The sequence below is a fragment of the Emydura macquarii genome, unplaced genomic scaffold (genome assembly GCF_026122565.2).
Source record: "Emydura macquarii macquarii isolate MOO-44397 ecotype Brisbane River unplaced genomic scaffold, CSIRO-AGI_Emac_v2 contig_1644, whole genome shotgun sequence".
Lineage (NCBI taxonomy): Eukaryota > Metazoa > Chordata > Testudines > Chelidae > Emydura > Emydura macquarii.
In genome coordinates this window covers 21,908,538-21,928,083 of record NW_027131781.1, presented here as the reverse complement: position 1 = coordinate 21,928,083, position 19,546 = coordinate 21,908,538, and the positions used below count along the sequence as shown (strand labels likewise).

The 19,546-nt window shown below is 38.7% G+C and overlaps 1 protein-coding gene across 1 annotated transcript in view; it reads right to left on the bottom strand.

Annotated features, from left to right (window-relative positions):
* UNC13C (unc-13 homolog C) overlaps nt 1–19,546 on the bottom strand; it is a 325,566-nt gene that overhangs the window by 231,948 nt on the left and 74,072 nt on the right. Inside the window, 2 exon segments of the mRNA XM_067555862.1 lie at nt 6,791–6,796; nt 9,532–9,610. Coding sequence (XP_067411963.1) covers nt 6,791–6,796; nt 9,532–9,610 — 85 coding nt within the window.

The window sequence follows — 19,546 nt, the reverse complement described above, 5'->3', positions numbered from 1 at the left end:
TAGAGTGCAAGTAATTAACAAGAAAGGTTACAAGAATAAATGGAATTTAAAAAATTACCAGTGATCACTGGGAAATTATTGAAATACCAAAAAGCTGGTATGCCTACAACAGGACAGCTTTGGCCTTGAGGGGCAGGAAAAAATGGCAGTGACTGGAGGCCTAAATGGAGTTTTATCTTCAATATTCCCACAATAATCAGAAGGCAGCATTCAAAGAACTTAGATATATTTTCTTTGGGTGTGAGATGTTCAGAGGCTTTGCCATTGCAACAGAGCAGATAATTAGGCAATTAAAAATATTAAAAATTGATGGTGGACTTGGCCCACAAGAATTATATTGCAGAAATCTGAAATTAATAACAAGAGTTGTGGGAAGGTCCTTACCAAAGGTTCTGAAGAGTTCACCTAAAGACAGAATGAAGTACCAGAAGATTTGAGGGTGCCTAATAGATAGGGCTTGCCATAATTAAGCAAGGAACAAGAAAGGATTCACAACACTGTAGATTGGTGTGTACGCCCACATGTACACATATACAGGAGTGAGAGAGAGAGATTTCCTCCCCCACAGATCCAAGCTTTCCCTCATCACTAAAAAAAGCCCGTCTTCCCACTGGAAGCAGTCTCATTCCTGCCACTCTTTTCTCCTAGCTGTCAGGCCCTCTGTTTGCTTCCTTTTCCAGATGTCATAGCCTCTCCCCACTGTGATGGATGCCCTGAAGTCTCCCTCCCAATAGCTAAAATAACGGGCTCAGTGCATGTGTAAAATGCGTGTAATTTGCACTAATTCAGTATTCTGCTGGGCTAAATTCAATGCAGGTACAAGGGATGGGGAAGAAAGCAAATGGGAATTGTGTCATCTTATGTCAGAGCTTAATTTGGCCCAGGAAAGTGCTGGGCATGGTGTGGCTCTATGTTGAAGTATAGAAGCATAATGTTTTATCTGACACCTACCTGCTAATTACTTTTCCTGCTATATTACCCCCTCTCTTTTTCTGAATATATAAGGTACATTTGTTTCTCACACCCAACAGAATGTCAAATCAGTGTGAGTTACATCACATTTGATTCTGCCATGGAATTTTTAGTTTGAGAAGGAAGCCGAGGCTAAAACCTTCATGATTTTGTCCCATATGTAGTAAAAATAATACACAGAGATACTACTGCTCCAAAATATCACAAACCAATGAGAGAAGACAGGCAACCATCACACTACCCTTACTATATAACATTACCATTAACTTTCTATAATATTCGTTATCATTGGATACCATAAAGGAGGATTTGGTCCAACTGAAGTGTAAAGTAAATATAAAAACAAGAATGTTATGGAATAACATGGTTTATATGTGCTGGTAATAGCTCCAAAACAATTTGGAAAGCTGCAATTATTGTCAGAAAATAAAATACATCTGGCTTGCCATGTGGATAAATCTTTAGACTATTAAAATGGTAGAGAGAGAAAATTTGAAACTAGAAAACTGTAAGTAGCTGTTCACCAATCAGTATCATATTGTATTGGGTAATTTAAAGGTTTCTTCAGGACACTCATGCTGAGGGGAAAGTGACAAAAAGTAGGTTCTCCACAGACTAGTATTCATTATTTAATAGCTGACTAGTTTCAAACCTCCTTCTCTTTGAACTATTAAAGGTAATTTATGTACTTTGGAGATCTGACATATTCTTTGCAAAAAAATATATTTGTGCTCTATAGCACAGAGAAAAAAATCGGGGGGGGGGGGGGGGAACCAAACTGTCACCCAAAATTACGTAACCCTTTCCTAGGATTTTTCTATTCAAAAAAAGGTGATGTCTGATCTTGAAACATTTGACAGGGCTGAGGTATTAAGCCCAGAATATAGGGTCAGAAAGGAAATGCAACTCAGCGTTAACTAAAGCATCACTACTCAGCACCACTGTAATACAATTCATTCTCTCTTTCCACCTTTTTTTGCAGCACAAACACCAGAGAATGTCCCTTTCATCACCAGAGGTCATCTTGAATATTAAGGAAGGTCCAACATGGGAATGGAAAGCAAGAGAAGGCATTTTCACCAATACCTCCCCTACTATGTGCTCGCAACTAATTCGTAAGTTCTGCAACACACAGGTATGTTTTTCCACTTAATCATAAATCATATTTTTTTCAATAAAAGCAATAAAAACTATATGATTTTCTTTAAATATTTAACAAGCTAATATTAAGAAAATTTCATAAATTACTTTATTAATAATTAAGGAATACTCCCGGAGAGTGAAATAATCATACTCCAGGGTATTATGGAAACAGAGCCAGACCTTAGCTTTTGCATCATGGTATTATTCTGTTGGAGTCAAAGTCACTATGTCAGAATACATGAGCTGAGGATCTGGCCCACAGGGTTTAGATAAATGTCTTAAATCTTGAAATATCTATCCTACTACCATCGCTGTTTTGCTGCTACAAATGGTTTTTTATGGGAGGGAAATGTTTATGAAAAAGAGTGACAATGGATAATTGTTTCAGCCAAGTCTTGTGGTTTATGCTGTTTTATCAATAAACCTGAAGTGCTCCCTGAGGAATCAAAACCTTCCCACAATATAAACAAATTAATAATTTTTTAACAAAAAGCTTTCACTCAACATTCTGGTATCACACTCACATAAAGTGGATATTTGCGGATTTGTGGGGCTCTACTCATGCTGTGCCAATGTTTAATCAAGTTTCCTTTCATGATGCATTTTCCATCAGATTATTAAATCAGTCAGCAATCTTGAGGTCCTTTGGTCTTCCTCATTACTACTGGATACCAAAATAGCTTTGATGATAAAAATGCCCATGTCTGTCCGTGACTGTCCAGAAGATGATTACAACTACCTGGCCACAGTGATCCAGGCATTTATGACCTCCCTGATGACTACTGCAACTCCTATCTATCAATCAAGCCACACCTATGAAAATTTTCCAGCTGGTACAAAAAACTGTCTGCTTAGTAACAGAAATTGTGAACACATTGCCACAGTGCTCTCTGTTTTGGCTCCCCAGTGAATAAAAGGTATCTTTCCTAATATTCAAAATCCTCTATGGGATTGGCCCTAGCCACCTGAAAGATTGCTTCTGCTTCAGTCACTGTAACCTCCACAGCAGCTACATTAGACTGAAACTTATAACAATGCCGACTAATAGGGAAAGTTCATGACTTCAGCAAACAGAACTTTCACTGCAGCTGGGTTTACACTACAGTATTCTCCTGCAAAAGAGAAGAATTACCGTGGCATTAAACACTTTCAGAACTAAATGAAAAACTATTTCTTTTGTCTAGCTTTCTTGGAATAATGTCTTCATGCACACACAACATATCCAATGATTTATGCACCCAAACAACAAATAAAACACCAATCAAACTTAAACTGTTTGCCCAAGAGAAGCAGATGAATGATTGACAGACACCTGAGATGGGTTTAAATGGCAGACTGCAACTTTATTAATTATACCTTGGGAGGGGCACTAGATCGCCTGCCCTGTGGTCTCATGTACCAGGCATTTAATTGATTCCAGTGCAGGTTACAGGAACCGAACAACTCAGGGTAGACCCTCCCTGGTCTACCACATAGACTCATCTCGGCTGTGAAACACTCCCCCACATATGGGGAAGTGGAATGAGAGGGGTCACAAGGCTGGGTGGGGCAAACTTCAGATCTCAAAGACTTCAAGCTTCTCCCCTCCATGAATACAAGGTCCAGCTGTGCCATCCTGAGTCTCTGGTAGTTGGACCTTTTAGCCTTTACTCACACTGGACATCATCACAAGTTTTGACGAGTCACTAATCATCACAGCATTATAGGAACATCAAATTCTATCATTTCTAACCCAACTGGGGCTCTGGGAGGCTGCAAGGAAGGCAAAACTCCCCACCAGATTACATGCCAATTTGGCCCAATAGGAAAAATTCCTTCCTGACCCCTAGAAAATGTGATCAGTCAGACCCGTAGCATCGTAAGCAGCACAATTCCTAAACTACAACTAAAGAGAGGAAGGGCAGGTCGCCTACAGGAGTAAGAGGCTTTTGAAAAGTCTGGGTTTAGTTTAAATAGCAGGATGAGGGCAGGAGGCAAACAGCACCCAATCAGCTGGCATCTTTCATCTCTGCCTAGCCAATGAATTGAAGACGGAATTGGTGGGGGAAGCCCTCTCCCTGCCACATATACATTTTGGGCTTCTCTCATTCCCTGCCGTTCAGCCAAAGGACCTTCCCCTTTAAAAGTGGTGAGACAATATATCCGACAGTCTAAGAAGGGAGACAGAGTGTAAGAGACTGTTATTGTTATCGCTATTTTAAAATACTTAGGAGGCACTCAGATAATATGGTGGTTAGGGGCTACCTGTTACTTACATATACAGACCATATTCTATCTATGTCTACCAGTCAATTTTAGCAACTAATCTTGACTTATTTTCCACCAGAGGGAAATGCATGTGAAAGATTCATGCTAAAAACCCAAAAATAAACACAAGGCTGCAAAGTAATTCATGGAGTCTAACCCATCATAAGATGAAAAAGCTCCTCTTAGTTTTCAGGATTAAAAATAGCAACTAAAACCCGGAGAGAGATTTGTTATACTTTCAGGTCCTGATCCAGATTTACACCAAGGTCCCTTTGTATTGCTGGGTAAAGGGGCCTCTAACTGTAAATGAGAGCAAAGCCCTCAGATTCCAAGAGTTTATATCAGTTACATTTTCCAGTTAAGTGTGTCAATGAAAAGGTATATTACATCAGTGACCACAAAGGAAGGATATTCAAAAATACATAAAAGTGATTGAAGCCCCTGAATAAGAATTTTGTTTTTTACACTGTGTGATATGGTGCAGGCAGGAGGCAGTAGAAGAGTGGTGGATGGGAGGTATGTGAGTCCCAGAATGCTCCGGGCCTTGTTCCCTGCGGACTAACTCAGAGCCACTGGGGGCAATAAGGAGCAACTGAGGCTGATTAAGGTTCAGCCAGGTGCTCCATAAAAGGGCTCCGCCCCAAACACAAGAGGCACAAGCTGGAGGAAGTAGGAGTGTTGTGCTGTGGAGCGGACTGCAGAGCAGAGCAGAGCAGAGCAGAGCTGAGCTGAGCTGAGCTGAGCTGAGCTCTGCAGTCGAACAGTGAGGAGGAAGGTATCGGCTCAAGAGGCTGGAAAGACTGAAGGAGGGGAGAATTAGCCCAGGGGAAGAGTGTGCCGTCTGGAAAGCAGTACCAGCAGCACATAGCTGCTTCTCATAGGGCCCCTGGGCTGGGACCCGGAGGAGCGGGTGGGCCTGGGTCCCTACCCCCTCCCCTGGGAAGATGGGGTGATGGGCAACTTCCTGGCCCACTACAAGCAGGAAGGTGCGAGACCCACTGGAGGGAAGCCGGCCATCAGCCACAACTGTGATACTTTATGGAGAAATAAAGTGGCATTTATATACAGGATCATCATAAAAATCATATGCATACATATATAGTAAATTTCAATTTTTCTGAATTTCTACAAAATGATTTACAATAAAATATTAAACACACACACACACAATGTTAAAATAACATTATTAAGTTTGCAAAGTCAAACACTCAAATTTTAGAAAATGCCAGAATTAAAACTACCTGCTCTTGGTTCCAGGGCCAGGCCCATGCCCAGCCCACAGCAACTTAGAGTTACAAATGCAGGGAAAGTCCCATTCAGCCCCAAGCTGGAGCATGCCCAGTTGAGACAGAATTTTGGGACAATTTAGCTGCAAAGCTCTCTATTGAGTATGTGCAATCTGCAATTTTTAAAAATCTTATAACTCAATCAAATTTGTGTGGAGTTTTCATGGGGACTATAAAAATCACACTGCTGGTACAAAAGCTGCTAAAATTCAAGTCCTTGCTTCAAAGTATGGAGGCTCTAGAGCTTCTCAAAGAAAAAAAACACAAGAGTTTTGTAACATGGGCAAAATTAAGTATTTTTCCCTAGCCTTGTTTTTGAAAATGACTGAACCAATTCCAATTCAGCCTGAGGTAGACAGCTAGCATGGAAAATTTCAGGTCAAATGGTTAAAATAAGGCAAAGTTATGAGCAACTGAAAAACAGGGTTTTAATAATAGGAAGTGTTGAGCAACCTTAATAATGGGTGGTGCTACAAGCCCAGCTCTACAGTAAGCCATTTGAGATTGATTGCTCAGGCAGAACTCTCTTATTGCATCTGACTTGGTATTCATTCTAAGTCAACACTGTGTTTTCCATTGAGGACAAAAGGGAAGTTGCAGAGACTGGGGAAGCAGATAAGGAGATTCCCCAGAAGAAGGATATGGAAAAACAGATTTTCCAAATGACACAACATCAACTATACAGTACAGCCCATGCCATAGTGTGTAGAAACTTGATTTTTGGGGGGAAAACAATTTTTTCCAAGATTGTTCAATAATTCAAAACCAATGTAAATGAAGACCAGTTTCAAGGCACTGAACATTCTCTATTTCCTTTAAGGATCCTAAGAAACACATGAGAAGGTGTTCTATGCCTAGCAGGACTGGGCCATAAATTATCTGCTTGTTTCCATTTGTAACCAGAGGCTTTTTAATGTAAAAACTTTTAAAAAGGGATATATACATATTTTAATTTCTAGTAATTTTAAAATTATTATTCATCAGATGGCTATTTTCATAAACCATAACCTCATTTAGGATTAAAATTTTGCTCATAAAACAGCATTTCTAATTTGCAATTAAAGGTCAGCGTGTAATATGGCTATATTGAAATCCTTAAGACTATGACATTTCAGAACATTCACTGATATAAAAGCACTTACCATAGCCTGGCAAATCCAGTGACAATATGGAAGAAATTAGAGAGAGTATTATTAATTAGGGTGATTTGCTATACAAAAGCTGTCAAATAATGATACCTACATTGATGAATGTCAAAGCAACTGAGCAGCAAACATTTCTAGCATTATTATTTCCACATTTCTGAAGCATTCACAGATAATCATATTGACACATGTAAAAATACTTAGTGGAATTCTTTCGTTCATCATCTGATATTCCATAACTCATTTTTCCCCTTTGTGGGCACATGAGTGACACTTATGCATACAGTTATTCACCAAAGTATGAAAAAAGACAGGTATCATAGTATAACCACTATATTACTAAGGGATACAGTCGTTTCTGAGCTGGCAGTTATAACTTTCAGTAGGAACATTATTAAGAGCTCTTCAGCTACTGTCTAATGTTCAACTAAAAAGAAAAGATGAATCAAGGTTTTTGATGAGACAGTAGAAGCACCATGTTTTTGGTAGAGCTTATTTATTTTCAACTGTCTCTGTATTTTCAAATAGCATGTTCATTCTAAGGCTGATTCTCCAGGTAATGGGTTTCTCTTACAGGATGCTAAGCTCCTTCAACTTACAAAGACTTAGGTGGCTTTGGTAGTAGTCAGGATCTCACAGAATGTACTCAATGACTTTTCAGGGCCTCTGTTCCTCACTCTTCTCTGTGTGTGACTAGCAATGTCATCTATCAAACTTGAGATTTTTGTTATTTCTTTATTCTTTTAAGCCAATATTTTCATATCTGGTTAGTTAAAGAAAGAAGAAATGGCCAGAATTTTCAAACCTAGGCAACTAAAGTCCATATTTTGGCACTTAAGTTGAAGTGATCTTCAAAGTTGCTGAGCAACTGTAGCTCTTCTTGACTTCAGTGGGATTTATGGGCACTGAGCACTTCTGAAAAACCAAGCCACATATATTTAAATGCCTAAATATGGACGTCAGGTACCCAGATTTGAAAATGTTGGCCATTACTTTCTATTCTTTAGAGCCTCATTCTCCAGATTACAAAATTAGGTCCATAGTTTCTTCTATTCAATACAGTCAAAAGCATTATAATAAACAGAAAATTACAAACCAAGATTTTTTTAATTTGGCAGAGATGAGCACATAGTTGTCACCTAATAATGGATCTGGAAAGTTTCACTTTTTTCCCCTGTAAATTTCAATACATTAAATTTCCTTGATTTCAATAAATCAGTCTTCTTGATTTACTGAAATGTTTCATACATTTCTTTAGTAAATTATTTGTGGCTTGTAGTGCCAGCCAATACATATGTTAGGCATCGGGTGTACCACATTGATATTATATTACATCCAGCACGTGGGCAGTTACTTTAACACTTTTGCTCACTTATAGCAAGAGATAGATATCCCACTCTACAAAGCTAAATATACCTTTTGGTGTTAGCAAATATCAAACTTGTCAAAGACAAGATACATGAATGTTTTGCCCTTGGTACAAGCTTAAGAGGTGCCTTCTTGCTGATTAGTACCTGGAAAACTGTCCAAAACAAAAGATAAGAGGAGTACACCATGGTACAAGAGAAAGAAGTTTGAACTGGTGGGTTGAATCTTAGATGTTCTATAAAGGGTTTTACACTGTAAGCAACTCTATTATAAATAGAGGTGATTCTGAAGGTATATCTTGGAAGCAGACCTGTGGAATGAGAACATGCTGCGAGATAAAAATTGCTTCCCAAAAGGAAGGTATATGTGTCTCTTTTTGTATTGCACTGTTTGTTTTTAGGCAATAAATTTGGCTAAGCTTGGTTATTTGGTCTCTAAATATTTTTAATAATCAACCATAAGTGTAGTCAAGCAATTGGCTATATATTTTAATCAACAGTGGATTGACCACAATACGTCATTATCATTATTCTTTGTTAAAAACTACGTAATTCTGCTTGAAAAGAAACCATCCTTGTGACATCTGAGATACTGTAGTTATTTCCCAGTATAGAAAATAACTGTGGTGTCAGAGGTAATATAATGTGGTAACGGGTTAAGGTTAACTTTTTATAAATATTGTTGAATTCATTTATTTCAGTAGATGCCACTTGTTTATGCTACTTGACAAATTGTTTGTGAATCTCTTCAAGGAAACTTGAATAGCAATTAATATCGTTCAGAGCTGAAAGATTTCTAGTTAACCTTGACTAGACTGAAACTCAACATAAATCAGAGGTCAAAGAATTTAAATTCCTTTCCCCTTACTGGAATGATTTTTTGTCTAGATTGCTATTGCCTACAGGGGTTGCTAAGGTAACAGATCTTATCATGTTATAATAAAACAATAGATAAATCTTTAAATCTTTCATTTAAACATAGGGTTTTAAAACATGTCTGTTTTTCCTCTTCCAATTGCACAGAAAGTCAAACAAGCACTGAAGAAGAGCTGTGTTCATGTGCTCATTTGGCATTATGTTGAATAGTTTATTACCTGTATGGTACACACATACACACACACAGGTATTATCTGATTCAATTAATAATTTCGGCTCAGATCAAATGTAGACATTAAGTGAGATATATAATCATATTTAGTAGCTTGTTATTACCATGTCTTACTTTGGCCTATATCCATCTTCCTAGACACTGTTTTCCACGCAGCAGTTGCAAGGTACACCGTTAATCACAAATGCAGTAATCATTATATGAAATGGCTAGAGATTATTGATTCATTTGAAAATTGTTTCTTGGTATCCGAAGCTACTCACCACATCTCGAACAATGGGAAAAGTTTTCTTTTTACGCAAATCTGGCATGCTATCAATTCCATACAGTCCACGGCCAGGCCTTAAGGGAACATAAAAGAAGAAGGGGAAAAAAAGGCTTGATTTTAGAGTTGGCACATTTAAGGACGACACTGTTTGTTTACTATATTCCCTGCTACAATATAACTATTCTGTGCGTGGTTAAAAGCAAAATTAACATTTTAATGGTTGACAACAGCAGCAGTAATTTTTCACGTTTATGAAAAATAAGTTCTAGTGATCAGAGCCATGTACTAAGAGTCAGGACACTTGATCTCTTCTTAGCTGTCTGCCTGAGAAGCTGGGTACATTAAGCAAACCAATTAACTTCTGTGCCCCAGTTAAACCAGTTGTATGGTAGGTATAATAGTTCACCACATCATAGGGTGTTGTAAGGCTTAATTAATTATATTTGTAACTATTTGGGGCTTTGAGAGCCTACATACCAAGTGATATTTAAATACAGGCTGCTGTTGTTCATACAGTACAACTATATAAAAAATTCTAAGTTATGCAATAAAATCTTTAGATGTGTTAGCCTGGGATTGCAGAAAACACAATTTCTAATGCAGAAAATAATTTCAACTATCATTTTTAATGTTGATTTATTGGCCGTGTCATTAGTAGTTGTAGTGTTTTCTTATGTCCAGTTTTATTTCTCTATTCATGCAAACATTTAAAACACAAACATATATCAGAGCGTACCTTAAAAAAAATTACTGGAAAAGCACATGGCCATTTCATTCACGCAGTACAAAACTTTTGTGGGTAGACAATACACATAAATAATACAAACTGAGTCCATAATTTTAGGCCCTATCCTCCCCAGCTAGGTAAAAGCAGCATAAAGGTCAGCAGACAGATACATTTTCCTTCAGATTGTTCTCTTGGGGGGAGGGTTGGCAGGGTATGTCCCATGGAAGGACATGACTTGACATACCCAGAGAAGTTGGGACCCACAGTAAGGGCAAATTTTGTATAGAGGCCCATTACTTCCCCAAAGTTCTTGCTGGTACCAATTTCCCCCTGCTTGGCACTGCCCCAAACTCGAGAGAGAGAGAGAGAGAGAGAGAGAGATGAAAAAGCCCATCTTTGTTCTTCGCAGGGTGAAGGTGTGATGCTAGGCCCGAAAAAGCCAAGCAACTTTGCAAGTTGCACGGCCCAACTCTGACCTTTCAAAATATATTATAGGAAAATAAAATGGTAGTAAGCATCATTCCTTATAAGTAAACTAGTGTTTTGATATGCAAGTGTATGTTTGATAGTTATTTGATGTTATTTACATATCTCTTGTTAGAGGTTAACAATGTAAATAAACTGCTTTCCTGTCTGTCACTATTCTATTGATTAAGAATTCAAAAGGAACATGTGAACATTTAGATGGAACTTTGAATGTAACAATACTATTGTTTGTATTTCTCTTTGAAGTTTAAGTAGTAAATACCCATGAATGGTTGTAAATGGCCAATTACCTTGTGCTAATGTGACTAGTTGCCCGGGTGCTCAGGACATAGGAGATGGTACTTCAGAGTCTCAAGTAATCATCTATTAATTGTTCAAGGAAATATCTGCTGTCAAGAAAATATCTGTCAGCCTGCATGGATCTATAAAAGACTCTAGTGGACTGGTCCTTTTTATCTCAAATCCAAGCTTGTCAGGGAAAGTTTGACTGCAAGACTGAGATCCCAGCACCAGCCTGGAATCACCCAGCTAATTCTCTTGGGAGAATCTGATTAAACTCTGCACATGGACTATTTAGTCTTCATTCCTCTGGATCAATTCATCTACAACTGAAGCTGTGAATCAAAGGACTAAGACCCATCTAGGTACTGGATGTACACCAGAGGGACTATACAAGCCTGTAAACTCCACAATTCTACTAGAAACCTGATATATATTGACTTTCAAATCATTTTTATGTATCTGATTGCTTTAATCCTTTAACATTTCTCTTATAGTTCGTTTATTTCCTTTTATAATAAACCTTTAGTTTTAGTTACTAAAGGACTGGCTGGCAGCGTGGTATTTTGGGTAAGATCCACACTTATATTGATCTGGTACTGTGGCTGATCCTTTGGGGTCAGGAGGAACCTTTTTGGTAAAGTGTAGAGTTTTAAATAACTGGTCTCTTTACTGGACCTAGTGGCTGACTGGGAGCCAGCGACCGAAATGCAGTAAAGGGGGCTGTGTACAACTTTATTTTGGCTTCTTGATAACCAATGTGGGGAATCAGAAGCACTGTTTGTGGCTGGTTGGGAAGTCTGACTTCAGGGTCACCCACCAGTGCTGGGAGAATCTGCTCTCCTTTTACAGCCTACCCTGACCTAGGCATTTTCAGGTGGCTACCCTAGGCATGGATGGGTCACAGAAGGACCAATTTCATAGTCAACTCACAAAACTGACAGGCCCAATTTTGTTTAGATATGTCAAAATTCTGGGGTGAAAATGAAGTTCCACTGAAGTCAGTGGCAAAACTTCTATTGATTTCAGTAGGGTTAGGGTTTCACCCTTAATGCCATTGATCATTAGGTTCTCTTGACATGAGGAATGCAGACTGCCTGGTATAGATCTCAAGGATTCCCATTCTTATTTGACCGAAATATATGGTTTGGGGTGTTGATCCCTATATCTCACATGCTATAGCTCAGTGTTCTGTTCCATCACCCTCCAATTCAACAAGCTGCTGGAACAAACACAGCACTATGTGAATGTCATTCACTTTTGAGTCTCATATGTATCAGATTCAGAATGCAGTGTATGTGCCTTCTTAGAGTCTGCCTGATATTGGGATTTGGATAAGTACAAACTGGATGAAACTTAACATGGCTAAGGATGAGTGAAAGAAGGATATTGATGATAAAGTTAGGTTGGTTCACTCATGTCATTGAGGGGGGTTTGTCCAAAATTTGTTCAATACTTTTGAAATTTCCAGGTGCCATTGGATGTTCAAGTTCTTTGGAACTTCAGGTGGCTTTTTTCTATATTGGTCTAACCAGGTATTTGTGCTCAGCTCTGGATTTCCTCCACCAATGCAAGAAGAAGCTATTGAGAATTGTTATTAGAATCACGTCTGAGGTATAAATATCTTGCTGTCCAAATTTATGCTGACTTGTCTGGCTTTGGCCTAGTTTGCTTGACATGAATGTTGCCTTAGTGACCTTGTTATTGAGTATATTTGCTTACAACTGCTGTTGCAGAGGACAAATGGAACGTTTTGACCACAGGATGTGCTTAAATTGAAGGAGAACAGATACACAAAAATGAGCTGTCAAAGGATAATTAGAGAAAAACAGACAAGTCCCCAAAAGATCCTATGTAAAGCAAAGGATAAAAGTGGCCTGGCCAAGCATGCTTCATCCGTGTGTGATCAGTGGTAATAAATCAACTAGAAAAGAGAGAAACAACATGACAATAGAAAGGACAGCAAAAGTTACGCCAATTGAAGTTTGCACATGGGGAAAAAAAAAAGTTCAGTTGGACTTTTGGATGAATAGGAAAAATGCATCCCATTTAACCTTTGATAAATGGTTTGAGCCATTGAGATCTCACCTGGTGCACACTAAGGAATCTTACATGTTCAAACAGACTACTGTGTTACATGAAATACGCTGGTGGGTGATACTCATGAACTTTAGTTATATAACAAATATTCCCAATGCTTGACTGGATTAATAATGCTAATGTAATACACAAATATGTCTATACAGTGCTGACAAAAACAGAACCATCGCTTTATTTGTACAAGCATAGAGACTACTTTATTAGCTCTTCATCTGTCCCTTTTCATCCTTCAGCACATGACTATCATTTGCGCTCTCTATCCTTCTGTAACTGTGGATCTTCCCTTAGCACTCACCTACATAGCTTCTGTATAACTACAGGATTGCATATACACAACCACTTCTCTCTCTCTCCTGCTTGGGGTATTAATACTCAACAAGGATGCGGGTAACAGTAATAAGATCACATGAATTACATAGGTTTACCATGTGCATGGCTTGTTGGATCATAATCATATACATTTCTTTTCAAATTGTCCTTTAAAAACTCCCGATCAAACCATGCCCTTCTGCGCTCCCTTAATATTTTCCCCTTCTGCCTCTGGAGAAGGTGACTTCACTGTCTATTAGTTTATGTATTAATATGGGATCTTCCCCTTCCACACAGACTACCCTCAGTTGTTCCTCTCCCTACCATTGTTCGCACCTTTAAAAAATATAAACTATTCATTCAACTCCATTGGATGATGCCCGGCTCCTTCTGCATAACTCTCTCTCCCTCTGGGCTATCTGCTCTAGACAACGCTTTGAGGCTTCAGGGAGAGGAAGGTACTTCCACACATGCTGCTGCTGTCCAGAGGTCAGGGAGGAAGCAAGAGAGCAGAAGGTCTATTGATCAGTTACTGAGCATATATTCCAATCTTTTGCTGGGACCTTTCCATTACCTAACCTCTTTTCTCCACACCCCCCACTCCAGTCACTCTCCCAACTCCACCAATCAGTCACAGAGTCCAGAACTTCTGAGAGAGAGTAAAGCAGCTAGGGTCAGATGTGCCAAAATCCAGGCTCCATGGGGAAGTAGGACCTGGGGGAGCCAAGCTGATACCCCCTTCCCCTGGTACCCTAAGTCCTTGCTCTTCAGAATTGAGGGGAAGCTTAGCTAGAACCTATGACTGTGGTGGAAGGAGAAGAATTGCAGATGCAAGGCAAGTAGATTAACTGGAAGATCTTCAGCTGGTGTAAATTGTGAATGGAGCTGTGACAGTTGATACTGGCAGAAAATCTACCCCCTAAAGATCTAGAAAGTCTTTCTGCATCAAGAAATATGTTTATGTAGCTGCAGGTATCATGGGACAACTCTCAAAGAGGAAAGTTAAAAGAGATATTCTAAGTGTCTGGGGCAAAACTGTTGTATGGTGGCATGAAAACCACTGAAGCTGCTGCAGCTGAGCTGGGAGTTCAATTAAAATCAAGGGAGTCAGTCACTAACCATCAAAGTTAATACTGGAAAGTAATGAATCAGAAAATACTGCTGAAGACTTAAATCCTATAGTCTGTGTTACTAAAACGAAACTCTCTCCAAAGCTGTCAGATAATAAAGCTCAAAAGTCAGATGGCTGTTGTACAATTGGATCTGTTGACACAGAGAAAAATCCCATAGAGAAAAAAGATAATCTCTCCTCTCACCTGGTAGTACACAAAGACACTTTGAACATCATTCTTTACAAGATAACAGACATTTTAGAAGATCAGATCTTAGATAACAGGGTAAGGGCCAGACTATAAAATCATTTCACCCCTGTAAAACTGAATAATTCCATTGACTTCAGAGACGATAACTTGGATTTGCACTGGTATAAACGAGATCAATATCTGGCCCTAAAAATCTAAGTGCCTAATCCAAAACATAATGAAGTCAATGAGAGGCTTTTCCTAGACTTCAGCAGGTTTGGGATCAGACCCTACAAGCCACTCACCCAGCTCTAACTGCTTTAATATTCCAAACTGTAAATAACTTTCATTTCCTAGTCAAGAGTCCCTTAAAGATATCTCACCTGCAAGTTTTATTTTTTTCTTAGACTCTTCAATATGGCTCCAAAAAGTGACATGATGAAAATTTAGTGCAAACCCCACATAATTTATGGATACTGCTGCTTCTTGGAAGCTCTGATTATTAATGGTTTCTCTCATTTTCAACTCCCTTTCCCCTCCCCCATTATTCTTTTAAAAAAGCTGATGCTTCCCCTTCACTTTAAATTGAAAGGGGAGGTAAAATAGGTAAGGCTTTCAAGATAACTGGAAAGTGAATCTGATTTCCAGGCATAAGACACATTAGGTCTCCTCTAGCATTGATATTCTTTAGGCAAATCCTATTTGACAATGGAACTTCACTCCCTTTCTTGCAAGGAAGAGAACAAACTGTGAAAGTATGCAATATGATTTTGCTCAGAACATGGTTCAGAAATGAAGACAAAGCCAGGCTGTCTCTTTTAAGATTTTCTTATTTAGAACTGTACACAAACCAAATCTGTAGGACTCAGCAGTCTGATCCAACCGGGGTGCGAGTACTGCCCAAATCCCTCAATCTTTAATGTCACTCAGCAACTCACAAGAGGCCCTTGGTACCATGCAGAATTGAACCATAGGTGAGCACACAGAATAAAGTGAAAGGTATCATTCAAGCTTTTCAAAATGTTGTTTTCTCAGGAGAAAGCCTCATAAAGATTTGTGAGCTCTGAGAATTGTGAGCCAAGAATGCTGGCAGGCTTTCCTTCTGTGTGTGCTGCCTTTAAGCCCAGAGGCATATTATTTAGTTCAATGGAGAAGGTCTTGCAGGAAGTTTCCATAGCTCATACATTATTAATCAGCAATACACAATGGATTGTGTGGCAAATGCTCTGATTATATAATCATTTCACAGCCTAGTTGATATCATGGGTTAATTAGTGTTTTAAGGGATGTGACCTGCTTCTTCCTGCAAGGTAGCAGTTACTGAAGTGGAAACTTGGAGAAAACAAACAGAATCTTTATGCTTTCTGAAAAGAAATTAGAATTGTTTAGCTAAAAGACAAGTTTTAGATTACTTTGTAGTCATGTTAGCTCATTGTCAAACCAATATTCTGCAAAAGCTTAAATGTAGTTTTGGGGATTTAGAAAAGAGTTTGACATTTCATTTTTAATACATAGTGATCTAATTAAACTGCAGGTATATTCATCAAAGTAACTAAATATGAGCCAGAGATTCCACTGGTAGGGGCAGAAGCAGCCAAAGCAGGGACTGCTGTACTAGGAAGGAAAGGGGAAAATGGGACCCAGCCAGGGCCACCCCTCCCTCCAGCATCCTCCTGTACTCAGAACTGTGCAGGGGAGACCCCCTTACACACACACAAAATGAGGCATTAGAGCCCACCTAGGTGGTTTCTTCCCTCCTCCCCTGCCATGTGGGCTTTGCAGAAAGCTGCGGAACGGAGCCAGACAGAGACTCCAGCTGGTAGGGGCAGAAGCAGCCAAAGTCTTCTGGAGCACTTTCTACAGTTTTGGTGGTTTTTCTATGCCCTGTGCTGATTGGCTCTCTGCTCCAAATCTCCCCCTCTCACACCATCTCTTCAACCGTGTCACTCCTTTTACCCCTTTCTTCCCTCTCCATGTCCTCCTCATCTGCACTTCTTCTCCCATTGCTTTAGCTTATCCCCTTCTAAATCCCCCTACCCCTCCATAAAAATTCTGGAACTAAAATGACATTACTGCCACCACGTCAATGTACTTGTGTGTTATACCCCTTCCCCCACCCACTATCTGTCTTGTCTATTTAGAGTGTAAGCTCTTCAGACTAGGAACTGTCTTTTTGTTCTGTGTTTGTACGGTGCCCCGCCTAATGGTGTTCTGGTCCATGACTAGAGCTCCCAGGTGCTATGGTAATACAAATAAATAACAACAGTGAGTAAATAATGTCTTCTAACAGTTTTAAACTTGATCTAATTGTGATTACCCGCACAACTGTTGGCCCATGGAAACCTGATGGCCTACTGGGTTTTGCAGCCATAAATAAAAGTTGTGATTGTGAGGGATATCTTGCTGTTTTCTCTCCAGCAACACTTGTTTAGCTACATCACATTATCCCTTTTCTCAAATACCAGAGATTGCATGGAGTATGAACAAGGAATCCCAAAGCACCATAATGCAAGGTTCTGTTCTTCCCAAGCCAAATGAATGATAACAGGCTGAAAGGTGTCTGCATACCCCCAAGATACGAAAAGACAAAAACATGAGGCTGTGACAAAGAGGGAGAAAGAGGCATTTCTCACAGAGCTCCATGTCTGTAGAGAAAAAGTCACCACAACTCCAAGCTGGTTTTTTTTTCTGTAAAACCAAGACACATCTGAGTAGATTTAATGCAGCCAGGAGCTGAAAGGAAAGGCCTGGAAATCAGGAATGGAAATAAGAGCACCAACAGCCTCATATGCCGATTCTGAAATTGTGGCTGTGTTTAGTTCTGCTCTTTTCTATTCCAGCTTCTGTGGCAGGCCAACCTCTTTCTCTGAATAGGTCAGCCAGCTGTGGATGGTATTTTCAGCTTAATTGGACCTACATAGCAATAACAGTAAGCACTAGGGTCCTTTTAGAGAGAGATCTTCTTGGTATTTAAATATGCCAGGCCATGTCTACATACAATGATTTGCATAGGAAAGATGATTAAAACCAGAAAGTGTTTACTGCTCCCTTGTTATCTGAGTAACTGTTGTCATTATTTGTATTGTCATATTTATTCCTAACATTAAAGTTTGGGTGAACTGGAAGTTGGCCAACTTTTGTTGCTCTTGATATAATTATGTTTGTAATTTTGTTGTCTCTCTCTTCACAAACTCTTGGCTTTGAGCACAACATCCAGCCAGGCCTCCTAACAAAATGACTACCTAACTGCCACTTCCAAGTCAGCTCTTTCCCCATCTATCACACTTGCATGGCTCCTGACACTTTCATGGCACGTGTAAATTACAGGAATGTATCAGAATGCATCACACTAGTTAAAATAAAACGTCAATGCCTGAATCAGGTAAAAGCAAATCTAAACAGATAATTTTAAATGAACTAAAAGCAATCTATGGTAGTCACCCAAAAATTTTGACAATTTGTTTTCACTAAATAGACAAGTTTACCTTAATATTTGTGGCATTACCTGAATTTCCCTATACTTATTTACAGGGGTAAAGTTATCCAAGAGATAATCTAAACCACATAATCATTTTTAAGAATACTTGCTATATGATCCTTATGCCCTCCAGAGAAAACTGAGACAATAGATTAAAGATCTTGCCTTTTGCAAAAATAGACAAAAGAATTTAACACTGAGATATTAAGGAAACTTCAAAAGTCACTTAGATACAGAATACAGCATACCCCTTAAAGTCTTGCAGAAAAAAAAAAGATTCTGAAAATAAGAAGTAGCAATGTCACAATTCTTTTGGAAACTGGTCATCTTTGCCCTTTTGGGAATAACCCCTTTACACTTCTTGCACTCTCAGATAATAAAATGCTACTGAACAATACATTCTACTAAATTTCACTATACAGAAATTAACCTGATTCTATTACATTTCTCAACATTGCAGTATCTGCCCAGGAAATATTGGAGTGAGAAAAATCTTGATTTTCCACTGCTACTTGCTCCTAACTGCCCTCCATTCCATCTTTTTGCTTCATCTATCTTGCTGCATGAGGTCATAAATCTAGACTGTAAGCTCCTTAAGAGAGGAAAAATTTCTCCATGTCTATAGGTGACTAGCACAATATCTGATAGGGGCCTCTAAGCCCCATGGTAACACAAACAAATAAAAAATTAATAATATTACAAACTTTACTCACACACTTACAACAGTTAACATGAGTCATTCGGAAGAATGATGATATTTATATATTTTCAGATAAGAAGAATCTCTCTCGCACATCATTTTGACCGGACTTGTGATGTACCTATATTTTAAAATCTAGCTAGTACTTCTCTATACTTGTTTCTATGGTAGAAAGTATGTGTATTGTGACACAAAGATCCAATATTTCTATGGCCTTAGTGAGAACCATTAAATATTTCTAATATAATTCACTATTTATTCTAGACAAAACCTGGTGTTTTTAATATTTCATTACAAGTGTAGTGGGTCTCATCTGACAACAGGTTATGGGAGACTGTGAAAATGAACTAGTTGATTAGTTGATTGTATGGTTATATTTCTACAATATAATGAACCTTTGTGATTTATAGTCTATTCTGTGAATAACTGATGACCCTTTAGGGTTTAAATGATGCCATTTAATATGCTAATTGGTAAATGTCACCTTTTAAAGTATGCTGACATTCATTCTGCTTCTGCAGGATGACAGAACCTAGGTGATAGTTTGTTAAGGGAGCCTTAACTAAACACATTTCAAAGAGAACGTTTTTACTTTTACTAAAATGAGAATTTAAGTTGTGATTTACAAGT